At 32.2% G+C, this 16,356-nt stretch overlaps 2 protein-coding genes across 4 annotated transcripts in view; both read right to left on the bottom strand.

The window, feature by feature from the left end:
• The window catches only part of pkd2l1 (polycystic kidney disease 2-like 1), a 28,062-nt gene that overhangs the window by 9,330 nt on the left and 2,376 nt on the right, over positions 1 to 16,356 (bottom strand). Inside the window, exons 3-8 of one of the 3 annotated variants that reach the window (XM_073920909.1) lie at positions 7,548 to 7,627; positions 7,209 to 7,458; positions 5,841 to 5,954; positions 5,084 to 5,211; positions 2,849 to 3,102; positions 359 to 583 (exon numbers count right to left, since the gene is read on the bottom strand). In XM_073920909.1, coding sequence (XP_073777010.1) covers positions 359 to 583; positions 2,849 to 3,102; positions 5,084 to 5,211; positions 5,841 to 5,954; positions 7,209 to 7,419 — 932 coding nt within the window. In that variant the 5' untranslated portion in view covers positions 7,420 to 7,458; positions 7,548 to 7,627. Of the gene's footprint in view, positions 1 to 358; positions 584 to 2,848; positions 3,103 to 5,083; positions 5,212 to 5,840; positions 5,955 to 7,208; positions 7,481 to 7,547; positions 7,628 to 16,356 lie in introns of all 3 variants that reach the window. The other 2 variants (XM_690312.10, XM_073920908.1) reach the window with 2 other exon arrangements.
• atoh7 (atonal bHLH transcription factor 7) lies at positions 12,014 to 13,039 on the bottom strand. The gene is given in 1 exon segment (NM_131632.1): positions 12,014 to 13,039. A coding segment is annotated over 1 exon segment (405 nt). The 5' UTR covers positions 12,983 to 13,039; the 3' UTR covers positions 12,014 to 12,577.

Here is a 16,356-nt window from a genome sequence, read left to right as displayed (position 1 = left end):
AACTTTTAAATATAAATAGTATTAATTTAGTTCAATAAATTTTATGTAGCAATTTAATTTAATAAATTTTTTCCAAAAGATATTTATTGGGTTTTGCTTGAACTACAGGACAAATACATAAAAATAAATAAATAAATAAATTAACTAATTAAAAAACAAACAAACAAATAAATATTAAAAATAAGTAAAAAATAAAAACGTGTCATGAAACATTAAAACATCAGGAATACGACAAATGGTTAAAAAAGTGAAAATAAATATATAAATAAATAACATATATTGAAATAATAACAATACATAATTTAATGTTATTTATTATTTATTTGCAAATTTGTGTCATTAGAATTTCTATAAGTACCTTATAACACAGAAGAGATTAATGTTGGCGTTGTATGCAGTGAAGTCGATGAAAAGGACCCGCGTTCCTCGATCGAGCCACAGGTTTTCTCTCAGGTCCTCCAGCAGAGCGGCGCTCTCATCTCTAGTCGTTGTCAAGTCTTGATAAAACCCTGCTCCGCTGTATGTTGTCAGCAAACCCCAATGACTGGAGCCTTTTATCTCCTTCTCTGAGTGATACTGCCAGCTAAAGAAGAACAAGCCAAAACACTGCAGGTAAATAGGGTCACAAAAATAACTAACTACTTTAAAAATACTTCCCCAGTTGACTGATTATATTAAGCATTGCAAACTTTTTTTTTGCATCACAAGCTTTCTGAAATGTTATATTTCAGTATGCAAATGAGGCACAGTAACATTAATTATGCGCTAGTTTGCATACATTTTTAGTACAACATTTTGAACTTTCAAGGAGGCCTGATTCAAAAAACTTTCTACTTTCGAAGTTAGTAACACTTTAGTTAAGGTCTCAATTCATGCTTATAACTAGTCTTATTACCTGCCTATTATTAAGATATTAACTGTCCATTAATAGTTATAAAGTATGATCTGCATCCCTAATCCTAACCAAAGCCTAAATTACTAAATTACTAAATATTATTAAAGAGCTAATTAGTAGTTTATTAGGCTAGTAGCATAAGTTAATAGTATGTTAACCACCAGCCTATGACCAAACTTTATTCTTGTATAAATGTCCATATATGTTTGCAATATTTTGAGAGTTTGAGCTTGTAAGGGTGGCCTGCTTCTTTATTTTGATTACTTTTGACTTTGTTTATGTTTAGGGAGGAAGATAAGCTTCCTATATATATTTTTAAAGACTTACAGGTTATTTAGTGTATTTACTTTGCAGATTATTGAGGCAAGAGGTGAGGCAACAGCATTCATACAGTACTAGGGGTTGGGATTTTAATATTTGTTTATTTAAATTTAGAAGTCCAATGGGGGAAAATATGTTTTTTTAAATACAAGTGCAATCAAATGGAACAAATTACCAAAATCGATCAAGGAAATTAAAGGAGGTTCAAAAAAGCTATCAAAAGATGGTTGTTTGATGAGGATAATTAATTTGGATGATGGATGATGATGTTTTATTTTTTTATGTTATTGGATTGTAAATAGGGTTGCAGCTGAAGGGGCATCCGCTGCGTGGGACATATGCTGGATAAATTGGCGGTTCATTCCGCTGTGGCGACCCCTGATTAATAGAGGGACTAAGCCGAAAAGAAAATGAATGAATAAAGGTATAATTGTATTTGTGAATAATTTTGTTCCTGTTTTAATATGTGGAGGTACTGTTTGTTTGATGTACAGTATTATCTGTATTTTGAAGCCATACTTTGTTTTTTTAACAGCTAGCACCACAATGGAAACAAGCCCAGGGCTTTATTGTGTTTTTATCCTCGACAGTTTTTATTTTAAAATGTACGGGATAATTGTATTTTTTACAGTTTGTCTAAAATCTTTCAATTCAATTCAATTCAATTCAATTCAATTCTTTTGTTTGTTATTGTGGCCTGTGGCCACCCTGAAGAGTTTCTCATTTAAATTGCTACTTTTTCTATAATAAATCTATTCAATGACTCTCAACTGATTGTCTGTGTTTGGTTGTTGACTGAAGTTGATCCTTCGCATTAGTTTTTTTGTTTGTTTGTTTCCCTTAGAAATTCCACCACCCACAACCTTGTTTTGTTTATTATGCCCATGTTGTTTTCCTCTAGACTTGGTGCATAATAATTGAAAAGTATATAATCAGGCAAACTATGTATGAACATATCCTTCTGTAAAACCATTTGGAGTATGTTTAGTAAGTGTAGTTGAAGTACAGATTAATGGCTCAGTGCAGGATAAAAATATAGAAATATTTTTTGTTATTGAAATCTAGACATAAAATGATAAAGGGTGATAAAAGAAATGCGTAAACATGTATTCTGCTTTATAGACCAGTCCACCAAACCGCAAGACATTTCATAGTGGCTTGTGAATATTAGGCATGTTTCGCTGTTAGATTTTTTGAAATAAGAATTAGATAAGATGCTCTCAGTATGCCTTTATGCAGAAACCTTTTAATATATTTTCACTCACTTCTAAACTTCAATAAAATTCTTTTGAATCTTCACACATTACCTCTTCCTCCAACCTTTTTACAATTAATATTAGGTAATTTATCATTCTCTTACTATTTATTTATCTAATATTATTTTTCTTCCCACTGTTGCAAAAGTTTAAAAACAAAAGGTGGAAAGTCCCTCACGATATCTGTCATTTGAAGAGTGTATATCTTTTTCACTAAATGCATTTTATAATAAAAGAGATAATGTTTCTGGATGTGTTCTTTATGTTAACTCAAAAAAACCTAAGAAAAGCCAAAAAACATCTCAACGTAACAAATGAACACATTTCAACTTCTTAAGATTGACATAAGACTGCAGCTATCTTAAATGTGACTCACGCCGTGCCGTTGATCAGTCCAAACGCACCGTCATCCTCCTTCTTGATGTTGTACACATCGAAACAGTCACTGATCTCCTTCTTGAAGTCTGTGGGCACCTTGCAGGAGTTCTGCTTCACTTTGAGCTGCCGGACACGAGGCACTCCTAACAGTAAGTTCTCATAGTAAATGAAGGATTGGTTTCCATTCTCCAGAGGCTCATCATTGTACCACTTCGTCCAGTAGAGGTTGTCGAGTAACGGGCCCTCCATATACTGATTCAAGACATAAACAGACAGTCAGAATGGGATGCTAGAATAAATTTTGTCCCACAATTGTGGAAATAGCATATTTAAAAGTTTAATACAGTTGTGTGAAAGATTTAGGACACCTTACTGAATTTCATGTTTTTTGTATTAGGACATAATTGAACATTATTTATTATTAATTGACTGTTCATTCTGCTGTGGTGACCCCTGGTAAATCAAGGACTAAGCTGAGTGAACTTAGTGAGTAAACTTAGTGGGTGAGTAATTAATTGGTTCTTGGCAGATAATAAAATTTGTAAGATAACACCTCGGATGTATAACATTATGACATCTTGATCACACATCTCATGCTATGTGATTATTCATTTAACAGAAATGTGAAGGATATAAAGGATGGAAAAGCCATGGGTGATAAACATAGGACACCCTATGATTTAGATGACTGTAGATCTACTGTTAGCAGTAAATCAACATTTCTGTATAACCCTATCAGTTCCCAAGATCATTCTGGAGAAGTTTTTGCTTTTTTTATTATTACTTATTTTTTGCACAGCTCTCACAATAACATTTCAGTCAAGATGAGGTCTAGACTATTGTAACATCTTGATTTTCCACCTTTTAACTGTTGTGGATTTGCTGGTGTGTTTGGGATTTTGTTGCATGACCCAATTTTGTCTAAGCTTTAGCTGTGGGACTGTTGTTTGTTTTCACACACATCTGAAGACTCCAGACCATTGTCTGACTTATTTTAATTTCTGCTTTCACTCACTCACTCCCTCACTATATTTATATACTACCAGCATATATGTTTAGATACCCTTCCAGCTGGAACTTAAAACTGAGATTACAAACCTCTGTGCTTTTCCATACACTCTCACATTCACACCCTACAGAAAATTTAGTTTATTCAGTTCACTTATACCACGTCTTTGGACTGTGGAGGAAACTAGGACAAATTCTACACAAAAAAAGCCTCCTGGTCAAGCCAAGACTCGAGCAAGCAACCTTTTTGCTGTGAGGGATGGTGCTAATCAATGGTATATTTTGGTTTTATTTTCCAAAGCTTAAAACCTGCTAAAGATTAGATTGTGTCCTAATATATATGTAAAAAAGGAATTTAATGGGGTGTCCTAACTTTTTCACATACATTTATTTTACTGCTGTCTGTTAACTTCAAATAATATTCCATATATATAGTTGAAGTCAGAATTACTAGTTCCTCTGTATTTTTCCCCCAATTTTTGTTTAACAGAGAGATTTTTTACAACACACAGCTAAACAGTTTTAATAACTCATTTCTAATAACTGATTTATTTTATCTTTGCCATGATGACAGTAAATAATATTTTACCTTATAATTTTCAAGACACTTCTATACAGCTTAAAGTGACATTTAAAGGCTTAACTAGGTTAATTAGGTTAACTAGGCAGGTTAGGGTAATTAGGCAAGTTATTGTTTACCGATAGTTTGTTCATCTGTAGACTATCGAAGAAAAAAATAGCTTAAATGGGCTAATAATTTTGACCTTAAAATGTTTTTTAAAAAATTAAAAATGGCTTTTATTTTAGCCAAATAAAAACAAATAAGACTTTCTCCAGAAGAAAAAAATATTATCAGCCATACTTAGAAAATTTCCTTGCTCTGTTAAACATAATTTGGGAAATTTTTAAAAAATAAAAAACTATTAAAATGGGGGCTAATAATTCTGACTTCAATAAAAATTACATAAAATAAAACCAGTATTATTTAGAATAAATTTTTCTATTGTATTTGTAACATTTTAAAATATAATATTTTTAGGAAAATAAATTAAACAAAAACTATAATATTTGAAAAAAGTTAACATTTTTGTGATTGAGTATAATATACTCTATTTATTAAAAAAAGAAAGATTTCCAACAATTTTTCAATATTTAAATATCTTTACACATATTTCCCTTTGCCTTTTCTTTTTACCAGGGAACAAGAAAAGCAGCTCAAGCTCACCGTCCAGACATCATTCATGCAGCCAATGGAGGAGAAGCTCATGCCGTTGCTGCCCGGCAGATTCACAAACAGATCCGTCATGGCTTTAGTGTAGTAGTAGGTGGCGCTGCTGGTCATGCCGTAGGTCACTGCATGTTAAAGCAATCACATCACGTACTGAACCACACCATCCATCCATCCATCTATCCACACTCACGCAGATAAATAAAGCAAATCGATTCATTCAGCGCTCATCCATTAGCAGCGTTAACGTCATGAAAGTGGCCAAGAGTGTTTGTTTGAACACACAAAAACAGCCCCATTCAACAATGCTGCTCCAGCACAAACAAAACCTCAATTGCCTGACCTGAGCTCTTATCAGTAAAAGACAGCAGGATTCTGGTTGTGCTCCTTTCAGGCCTGATTTTGCCATGGACAATGGTGTGTTTTAACACAGGGGACTTTTATAACCAGCACTTTATCTTTGATCATAATAGAGGGCAAGAGAATGGCAAGACGTGGGATTAGTTTGGATTACGGCCAGAACAATCAAAGAGACAAAAGAGCAAACGAATGTCATTTGAACTATTTTACATTTATATGTGCTAATGGATTTGTCTGTCTGTCTGGGATCTTAATATGCACATCTGATCTTTATGTATCCGTTGGTAGTTAGGTTTTTGCCTCCAGCAGTAGTTTTCCTACCGCACAGACAAATCTACATCCAAGTATAACTTCATCAACTCTTTTGATAAATGTAATAATCATATAAACTTACATAAGCATAAATCCACAAGGAAAACAATGTAGATGAGCAGCTCTTTGAGATTTGCTTTGACGTTGAGCTCAGGATTCTCTTTTGTATCCTTTCTCAAAGCTGTTCCCCACAGTCCTAGCACACAAAAATAAACAATTGTTTATAAATATACATGTGATTATTGTCTTCTATTTTACATTTTTTTTAATGATTTTAAATATTTTTACTGACCAAATTTCAATTCTAAAAGCAGCATTGAATTGAATCAACAAATTGAATAAAATACTGAATAATAATAATAATAATAATAATAATAATAATAATGATGATAATGATAATAAAGCTAAAAACTTGCATTTCTATACTATTTAGGTAATTAATTGTTTAACTAAAATTCCTAAAACTATTTTTATTATTTAAATTATTAAATAGCAAAGCAACATTTAAACAAACTAAATAATAATTGTATTAAAAATACAAAGAAAAATAATACACATGAAACGCTAAAAGAAATAATAATAATAATAATATCAATAATAATAATAATAATAAAGTTAAAAGCTGGCTTCTGTTTATTTACTAAATTAAAAAATAATAAGATATTTAAAAGTAACATTTTAATAACATAATATATTAATAGAAATAGCATTTATTTAATTATAATTTACAATATACTTATATAATACAATTATACTTATTTTTAAATTCTGCAACTGAATTTTATTCATTATTTTTTCTGCTTATTCCGTTTATTAATCAGGGGCTGCCACAGCGTAATGAACCGCCACAACTGAATATATAAAATAATAAGCATTATTTAATTAAAATTATTACAAAATATGCTCAAACTTATTAAATAATAATATATAATAGAAGAAAACAATAGAAGAAAGTAAAAACAAAAATGCTTAACCTATTCATTTATTGCAACTGTGAATAATATTTAAAATGGGGCTATTTTTTAATCATTACAAATTGTACAAATCATTTAAAAATATTATAAAGAAATATTTAAAAACATTCCCAAACATTAGCAACACTTAGCAGTCAAATAAACAATAATTTAACACAAAATAATCTGTAAACATCGAAGAAAAATAGGGACAAAGTTAAAAGCTTACTTGTATTTTTATGATGTTTCCAAATTGATTACAAATTGTAAAGGATATTTTAAACATAACTTGGTTATATTTTTTATAATAGTTCATTTTAAAAATATGTAAACAATACAAGCAACACAACAAATAAAAAATGATTATATAATAATATATACAAAATGTAATGGACAGTAATAAAAACAAGTTTATTATTATTATAAATAGTTTATTATTATTAATATTAATATTATTATCTTTCACATTACAAAAACATCCATGTTTTCTCGCTTACCTTTGATGGCTCTAAAGAAGAAGGAGCAACATCCAGACTTCTTGTCCTCATTGGGCATAGTTCGCGCTTTGTCCTGGTTCAGATAGGGGTTCTCGAGAGGGCTGTGAAACCCGGGCTGAGGGCTGTAAATGGTGCTCACGGGTCGCCGCACGGCCGCAGGAGAGCCGCTGAAGGCCTGATTCACCCAGCCTCCATGACCGAAGCTCTCCATCTCGCAGCTCAGGTGATTCTCCGGCCGGTTACTAAAGTGCTGCATTGTGGTGAACAGCTCTCTTTTTAAGAGTAGATGGATTTACCTTATGTGTTCGAGACAGGCTTTTGACTAGGGAGAGACTCTACCTGTATTTATACCTTTTAGCTTGAATCACCTCAGTGAGAACAGGGCAGTGGTTCTGGGAAAGGAGGGGCTCGTCTTTTGTCTACAGATGCATTTAAAACAAAATCCATTAATGTTCTGGAACAGTGATCGACAGAGCTAAAATTTACGCCAAACTACGTCACAAATTGTACACAGGATAATGAGAGATCAATACTTTATAGCTAACGTTAATAGCCTAGTCCTTTTGAAAATTAACCATGAACTCAGCAAAAGCGTAATGTTTACCTCATTGATTAGCCTAGCCAAAGAATTGGTAATTTTCGTAAGTAAAAGATGCAATGACATGTTAAAGTATTAGAAGATTTTAATGTTGCTAATGAATGTTAAATTAGCGACACAGTGGCGCAGTGGGTAGCGCTGTCGCCTCACAGCAGGTTCGAGCCTCGGCTGGGTCAGTTGGCATTTCTGTGTAGAGTTTGTAGTGCTCCGGTTTTCCCAACAGTCCAAAGACACACATAGGTAAATTGAGTAGGTATCTGTAGTGTTTGTAATGAGAATGTATGGGTGTTTTCCAGTGATGGGTTGCAGCTGGAAGGGCAATCGCTGCGTAAAACAAGCTGGATAAGTTAGCGGTTCATTCTGCTGTGGCGACCTTGATAATAATCGACTAAGCTGAAAAGAAAATGAATGAATGTTAGCTTTTAGTCAAAGTTATGTCTTTAGTCATAGACTGTTTTAGTCTAACATTAGACTTATTTGTCGTTAGTGTTAGCCTAAGTCTAAAACCAATAATGAAAATGCTATTTGATAAAAAAAACTTTGTAAGAGAACAATAGGATTGTTTACTCTTGATAAGGGTCAGGGCAATCTTGCTTTACGTTTAATTTAGCTCATAATTCAAGTGGTCTTAACATTCATTCATTCGATTTCTTGTCGGCTTAGTCCCTTTATTAATCCGGGGTCGCCACAGCGGAATGAACCGCTAACTTATCCAGCAAGTTTTTATGCAGCAGATGCCCTTCCAGCCACAACCTATCTCTGGGAAAACTGGTCTTAACAATTAATATCAAAATAATAAAAGAAGACCTTTGACAAAACTATATTTGTTAAATACAAAAAAGAAATCTCTCGAGTTATCCAGAGATATGCTTTTAGATAATCTCTTTGTGGCCCTCTGGAAGTGTGAAAACCTGTGTAATAAATAATAAGAAATCATGAGTGCACATTGAATGCTAGTAAGTCCACTTCTGCTCTAAAGAAAGCATAGTAAGTATATGACCAGTCCAGGACTGTGATTTATAGGTAATAATGTTAATATATATTTAAATTTAAAATGTTTACATGCTCTTTAGCAGAATCTGTTAAAATGTAAAGAATTTTATGAAAACATATCTAAGATCATAAAATAAAACTTTTACAGGGGTTTATTTAAAAGTTTTTCAGCTTTGTCTTGTGAACTGTATGTAAACATATTTTATCTAAAATATCTTATTTAGGACCGTACTAAATACAAAAAACAACATGCATTTTGTATGATCTTTCTTATTTTGTTAAAATTGTCACATTTTAACAGATTCTGAAAGAGTATGCAAACTTTCAAGCACAACAATATATAGTTTTTGACTGCAGGCTTTTTCCAAAAGATAATAAGATGGAAGTTTTAACAATTACATAATTAGACTTACATTTTAACAATTACACATAAAAATAGAGAAAACAACAACAACCAACAGTCAAACAAAAACTAAACATGCATTCCCCCAACCAACTATCCAATGGTAAAAGTACCCTGCAGGCACAGGAGGTCAACATGACGTCATATTGACGTTGTACCCCAACATTGTGGGGACATTGAATTTTGTTTGGAAATGAAAATCAAGTTGACGTCAGAACCCAACATCAGGCTGACGCCAATGTCCAACCTAAAATCAACCAAATATCAACTTTTAATCATGTTGCACCTTGACGTTGTGTAAACGTTAGCACTATGACATCTATCAGATGTTGGATTTTGGTCACTTTCCAACACAACCTAAAATTAACAAATATCAACATAATTTGACATTGGTATTGAACGTCAAAAGATAACGTTGTCCCTAGACGCTGGCTAGACATTGAATTTTGGTCACCTGACGTCATGACCTAAATCGAACCTAATATTAACGTCTTATGATGTTGTGTGCCTGCTGGGTAGGTACTAAAGGCATAATAAACATTTTAATCACAAGTTTGTAGAAAGGAAATAAAAGGGGACCAAATTTTTTCAAATAACAAAACATTGTCTGTTAGGGTATACCGAATTTTTTCCAGATGTAATGTACCCGTTAACTCTGCCAGCTATACTTCAAGAGTTGGAACTTATTTTTTCTTCCAAAACAAAATAATACGTTGTCAGAGATCAACCCATATGAAACAGAAGAGGCATCATTGTGGGGAAAAATATTTCTCAGCTTTTATTTACATCTGAACAAAAACGTTAAGTCAGAATTGGCCGAAGGGGGATAAATCATTTTGGTCTTGACTTTGTACTTTTTTATGCATTTATTTATTGCACAGATGGAATATTTCGCTTCGGATGATCCATGTATCACCAGGAGACACAGGTATTAATTTATTTTTGAATTGTAATGTTTTGTTTGATTTCTTTTTGGCGGTTCATTCCGCTGTGGTGACCCCTGGTTATTAAAGGGAGTAAGCCGAAAATAAAATAAATGACTGTATGAATGAATGAATAATTTCTTTATTGTGTTATGATGTTTTGACACTCATTGTGCTGGTGGCTGTTGACTTCTGCATTTTAGAAATAAGGACCACAGTTTCAGCTTAAAATCTTATTTGTTGTTACACTGAAGAAAGGGGCACTTGGACCTACATCTTGCATGGGGTGGGTGAGTAAATTACTATAAAACTTTCATTTTTGGATAAATATGCCTTTAATGTGATATTATGATAATAAGGGATTTTAATATAAGAATTGAACCATGACCTTAAGCTGTCTAATTCAGAAACATTTTTAAAAAGCATTGTAGACAAGATACAAACAAGTGTCTTTAGCGGAGATTGATGCATACTGATCATAACATGATGATTGGTCATAATGACAGGCGAAGCTAAACGGATTAAGACGGGTTTATCTAGCTTCACGTACACGCTTTCGGCCGAGCACTGGCCATTCATGCCTCATTAACACTGAAAAGACACGTTATACACAGTCAGTAGACAGCAAAGAGTTTAATCTCCTCTCTAAATTAAGAGTGGTTATGAGGACAGCCGTAGTCAAGTTTGTGCCACTCGCTCTGAAAATATGTTTTCTTTTCACTACTGATATTGTTGGTTTACTATAGAGTACACTGTAAAAAAATTCTTGCCGACTTCACTTTTTTAGTTGAATCAAATGAACTTTTCTAGTCTTAAATAAATCAAACTGACTAAAATATTCTGTTAGTTTTTTAATTAGTTGAAACCTGATTAACCTTTTAAAATAAGTTAAAGCAGCATAAAAATGTTGTTGTCCTGACTATTTGTGATTTGTTGTTTTAGTTTATATGAGATATTTGAAAGGTGGTCAAATAAATTAAGCAAAACATTAAAATTTGAATATTATATTTAGTATGTTATTTTCTCTCTTCTAAAAGTGTTTCTGTGTAAACAGCACAGCGGTCACTCAATGTACCTGCGACGTCATTCAGGCATTTAAACAGTATTTATAGCATCATTGCACTGACATTAGAGACATTTGTTTGGTGTCGTCTTATCTTGGGATACAGAGGGCTTCGGTGAAATGACTTTATCTGTCTAGTGAGCACACCAGACCTAGTGTTTGCAATGTGTATAGATCTTTTTTATTCAAAAAAGTAATGCTGTAGTAAAATTTTATTTCATATATCTAACCTAGTTCAAAATGGAGAAAAATGTTACGTGACTAAAATAATAAATATGTTTATCTTCTGTGTTTCTACACTTTAAAAAATTATATGATCAATATGTCCTGGCAGCATTTGTTTTTAGGTCATTGTAACTTATTAAACTAAGTTAATCTTGTTCTTACTTAATTTTAGAAGTTACGCGAGCTGTTTTAAGTCAGTTTAACATAATATAAGTTCAATAGACTCGTAAGGTTAATTTGATTCAGCTTAAAAATTTAGGGCATCCAGGATATTTTACAGTGTACAGATAAGATTTTTTTTGTAGATGATAGTACAGAATATGTATGAAACAAATAAATGTTTAATTGTAACATTAATGTTTTGGTTTATGTATGGGACAGTGCAGTAATGTTTGCCGCTCAAAGGCTGGGGCTAAACGATGATTTTAAATTAATAAATGAAGATTATTCACTTTAATTTAAATAATTTAAATCTTTAAAACCTTTTAAAAATCAAAACAATTAAATTAAAAAATATTTGTAGTATAATATATAATTTTTGTATTAAAATTAATATGATCTAAAACAATTGAATAAATCAAATGTTTAAAGTAAACAAATGAGTGGTTTAGTCAGTGTTTATTCTAACACATATTAATTGCACCATAAACAAAATATAACATTTTAAATCCAGTTCAATCAAAAAATAAACTACAGCTCAAACTACTCTGGCTACGGTACAAAACATTATACATAAAAAATACAATTTTTTAATTGTATTATTATAAACATTATCACACTCTCTTCCCCTCTTATTGAGTTTATCAACAAAACACAGCAAGAAAATTCAATGGCAGAATAACATCACAGTGTATGATATTCAGCTCTCGACTTTGAGCTGAGCACACACCAATCACAAAGATTTGATACAAAGCAATCCAAATAAAATATGAACATCTGATTCATAAACAAATGCGCTTTTAAGTCCTCATTCACAACCCGCCCAATGGAAGATTTTCTACAATTGCACAAAAACGTACTTTTTCCTCACCCTGTATACCACTAGAATGATTCAGACTCCATTAAAGCATGAACATAAAATATTACATAGTAATACAAACATATTTACACCCTCCTGTATCCACATAAAGAAAGATACAGTAAATGCTCCATCAGTCAGTCACTTCAGAGGCTTTCGTAGTGGTAGGAGAAAGAAGAAAGCATGCAGTCACTTTCCACAGGTGAATCGTAGTGCATAAAATATCCCTCAGTCTGTAGGCCGTCGAACTGTAAATTAAGCCAGTCTTTCTGAGGATCCACGTGTCTACCAGCGTCGCTCAGGATCCGATTGAGGGCCATGATGTAGCTCAGAGCCATCTGTAGGGTCTCGTATTTGGACAGCTTCTTGTCTTGACCCCACTGTGGAACCACTTTCCGAAGCCGGTCGAATGCCGTGTTCAGGCCTTGCATTCTCTTTCGTTCTCTTGCATTGGCCGCCATCCTGCGCCGCATAGCACTCTCAAACTTCTCCGGGTCTCTGGAATCAGAATCAGACCCGGAGTCTGCACAGCTCGGCCTGCGGGGCTTCATGGCTCTTCAAAAAAGTCTCCAAAAATGTCACCGATGTTCTTGGGATGTAATTCCGGATGGTTCTTAATCGCTTCTGTTCTGCCATAAGGATGAGCGATGCTTATATAGAGTATTAACAGGTGGCAGCAGGTGGAGCCCCACCCTTATTACTCCATCCAAACATCCATTATTATTAATGAAACGCACATCTCCAACAGCAGGACTAGTGCAGTCCAGCCCCAACCCCCAGTAACTCAAACTTTAATGACATTCCAATTAACTTTGGCTGCTCTATCACTGAAAACAGGCGTTACAAACCAGAGATAACTTACCATCTGGCCACAACCAGCGCCGGGTGGCAAGGACCATTACCTAATTAAAAAGTGCATGCATCTTTAAGCAACCGTGACATCTTTGGATTTCTTAAATGAGAACATTGTTTGCAGGAGTAATTGCCTGTATGGAGTCAGTTTGATTTTGCAATTTGTTTTACAGGGTTGTAGGTCTCATTATTTACATTTATTACTGGAATCTTTTAATATAAACGATAATTTGAAGGGATAGTTCATACAAAAATGAACATTTACAGACTATTTATGCACTATTTTATTTAAGTGGTTCCAAACTTTTATGAGTTTCTTTCTTCTGCTGATCACAAAAGAAAATATTTGGTTGAAAGCTGCAAACCTGTAACCACTGGCTGCCATTGGAAAAATAAATACTGTTGAAGTCAATGGTTACCGGTTTTCAGCATACTTCAACATATCTTTCTTTGTGTTCAATGAAAAAAGAATAGTATACGGGTGTGCAATTAGTAATAAGTGAGTAAATAATGAATTTTTCATATTTTTTCATAGATAGATTCATCAATTTTATATTGATGTTAATATTAAATTGATATATTGTTATATATTTATGCTATACTATTATAATCCACATTAGTTTTACTGAATAAAGTAAATGGATATTTTACACATCGCAACAGTTTTTTTAAAATTAACTTTTACAAATAGAAAGATTGTTGTTTTGTTTTGGTCAAACATACTCCAGTTGTCTTTGTTATTCATAATGTTAAATTGTAATATATAAATATTTAAGGTAATATTAATATTACATGTAATATTTGAGTTACAATATGATAATACATTATGTATATAGGTCATAGACGAGACATTTTAGTGTGCATCAAATTAAATTTACATAAGTAATTTACACGGAAAGCATATTAAATGCAATTTGAGTGTGTAATTTTTCTTATGCTTTTTAAAATAATTTTCATTAAATGTAACATTCTTTAAAATATTTTCAAGATTTAATATTTTAAATTATAAGCGTTGGTGCTAATTTGTTCATTTTTGCTGACAAACTAATATAACCTAGTGGCTTGAAGAATAATGATAAAATATAAACATTTAAAATAAAAATATTTTTGAATTACTTGTTAATTACTGAACTGTATTAGTACAGTTATATTGTTACATAATTATAAAGTAATAACCAGCATGCTTGTTTAGAAAAAATAACATGTGAAGTTTCTACATTTTAAACATTTATACGGTCATTTGCAATCTTTTAATATAGCGTCAGTGTTCAAATTTTATACTTTTATATAGAATATTTTAATATAGTGTCAGTATTCATCTACTGTATCATCAGCACATTTCTCTATATTACATATTACATTCTATATATTCAATAATATATAGTAAACCAATAACAAAACCATATAAAACACATTTGTGGGGCAGCACTAAATAATTGATTTGAGTGTCTCAGAGGAATTGAGACAGACAGAAGTCTTCGACAAGCTGTCGATCTCAATCTGTTCAATGTGAATCAAACAAAGCAGATTCAGACAGTCACAGTTTCACCCCCTCCAAAAAAAAGCCTGTTGGCAAAAAAACTCATTCATAAACCTTTCCAAAATACTATTATTGTTATACTAAGGTTATAATATAATAACACACAGATATAATATATATATATATATATATATATATATATATATATGCAGTCTATCTTATATACTGTATATATAATTGCTATACTATGAAACAAAATGTTTTTAAAGTTATGCATTATGAATTATCACCTCTATAGTATAGTAATTATCTATAACATATTTTCCTACAGGTACTTGAAATCGTAAAGTAGCGTTCTATATAAAATACTGCACTAAATACATACATTATTACATCTGATTTGTGTACAAGTGACAAATCGCTATATCTCTTCTGCATAATTCATGTCCCGGCTGACTGTGGCCATCAAGCCATATACGCTCATCTGCATTAGATGAGTAATTCTGCTGTTCAATTGGGCATATAAACCCAATCCACTGGTTTAGTTTGTTTTCATTGATTGCAGATTGGCATCCCTGACCAGCTGCTGCTTGTCCCGTTTAAAGGGCTTGGTCCAGACATGTTAAACGGCCTTGTTTTTTCACTCGTTCACATGATAGGCTTGTCTGGACTCCTATGCAAAAGGCCATATGTTACAAGCTACTCCTGTAATTTTTGAGACAGTGTTGAGCAGATTAAAGATTTACTCGGTCTTGACGAGGGGAAAGTGAGAAGGTCTATTATCAGTTTAACAGCTTAATCCAGGATTTAGTAAATCTGGTTTTCATTTAAAGCATAAAGCGCCGTTCATTCCGAAGGAGAAAATGGTCTTAAAAATCGAATGCGTAATCCTCTGAACTCGAGGAAAGTGACGACTAATGATCAAACTCCTACTTAAGTCAAGCTGACAGTCAAATAATAGATGTAAAACTGAGAATGGGTGCTGTCTAATATAAAATAAAATATAATATAATATAATATAATATAATATAATATAATATAATATAATATAACATAATATAGATTTTATATGTTGATATAACATTATGATCACTGATATTTGAGTATAAACTGTTGTGGTCATTTAAAAAAAAAAAAATCAAATAGACTAGAATAGAACTAGTCATTTAAAGCTCTATGATGTAAACATAATCTACCAAAAATATACAGTATAATAACCAAAGAATATATCTAAAGGTCCATCAAAATAATATAACATTGTCATTTACAGTTCTATGATATGACACTTCTTTATGATCCTTGAGATGAGTATAAACTGTTCATTTAAACACTACATCTATCAAAACGAATATAGAATATAATATATTATAATATAATATGATTTAATATATAATATAATAACTTATCATTCATTAAAGTTCATCATCGATATGATCTCTGAGATATGGGTATAAACTGTTGTGTTCATTTCAACACATAATCTACCTAAAAAAGTGAGAAGAAAACTTAAAATCTTTAATCTTTAAAGCTATTTTTGATCGATTCTCACAGAACTGGCATATTGACCAATGAGGTCATTCAGAAAAGTGAGGC

The sequence above is a fragment of the Danio rerio genome, chromosome 13 (assembly GCF_049306965.1).
Source record: "Danio rerio strain Tuebingen ecotype United States chromosome 13, GRCz12tu, whole genome shotgun sequence".
Lineage (NCBI taxonomy): Eukaryota > Metazoa > Chordata > Actinopteri > Cypriniformes > Danionidae > Danio > Danio rerio.
The sequence above is the reverse complement of the archived record's forward strand: the minus strand, read 5'-3'. Positions and strand labels throughout refer to the sequence as shown.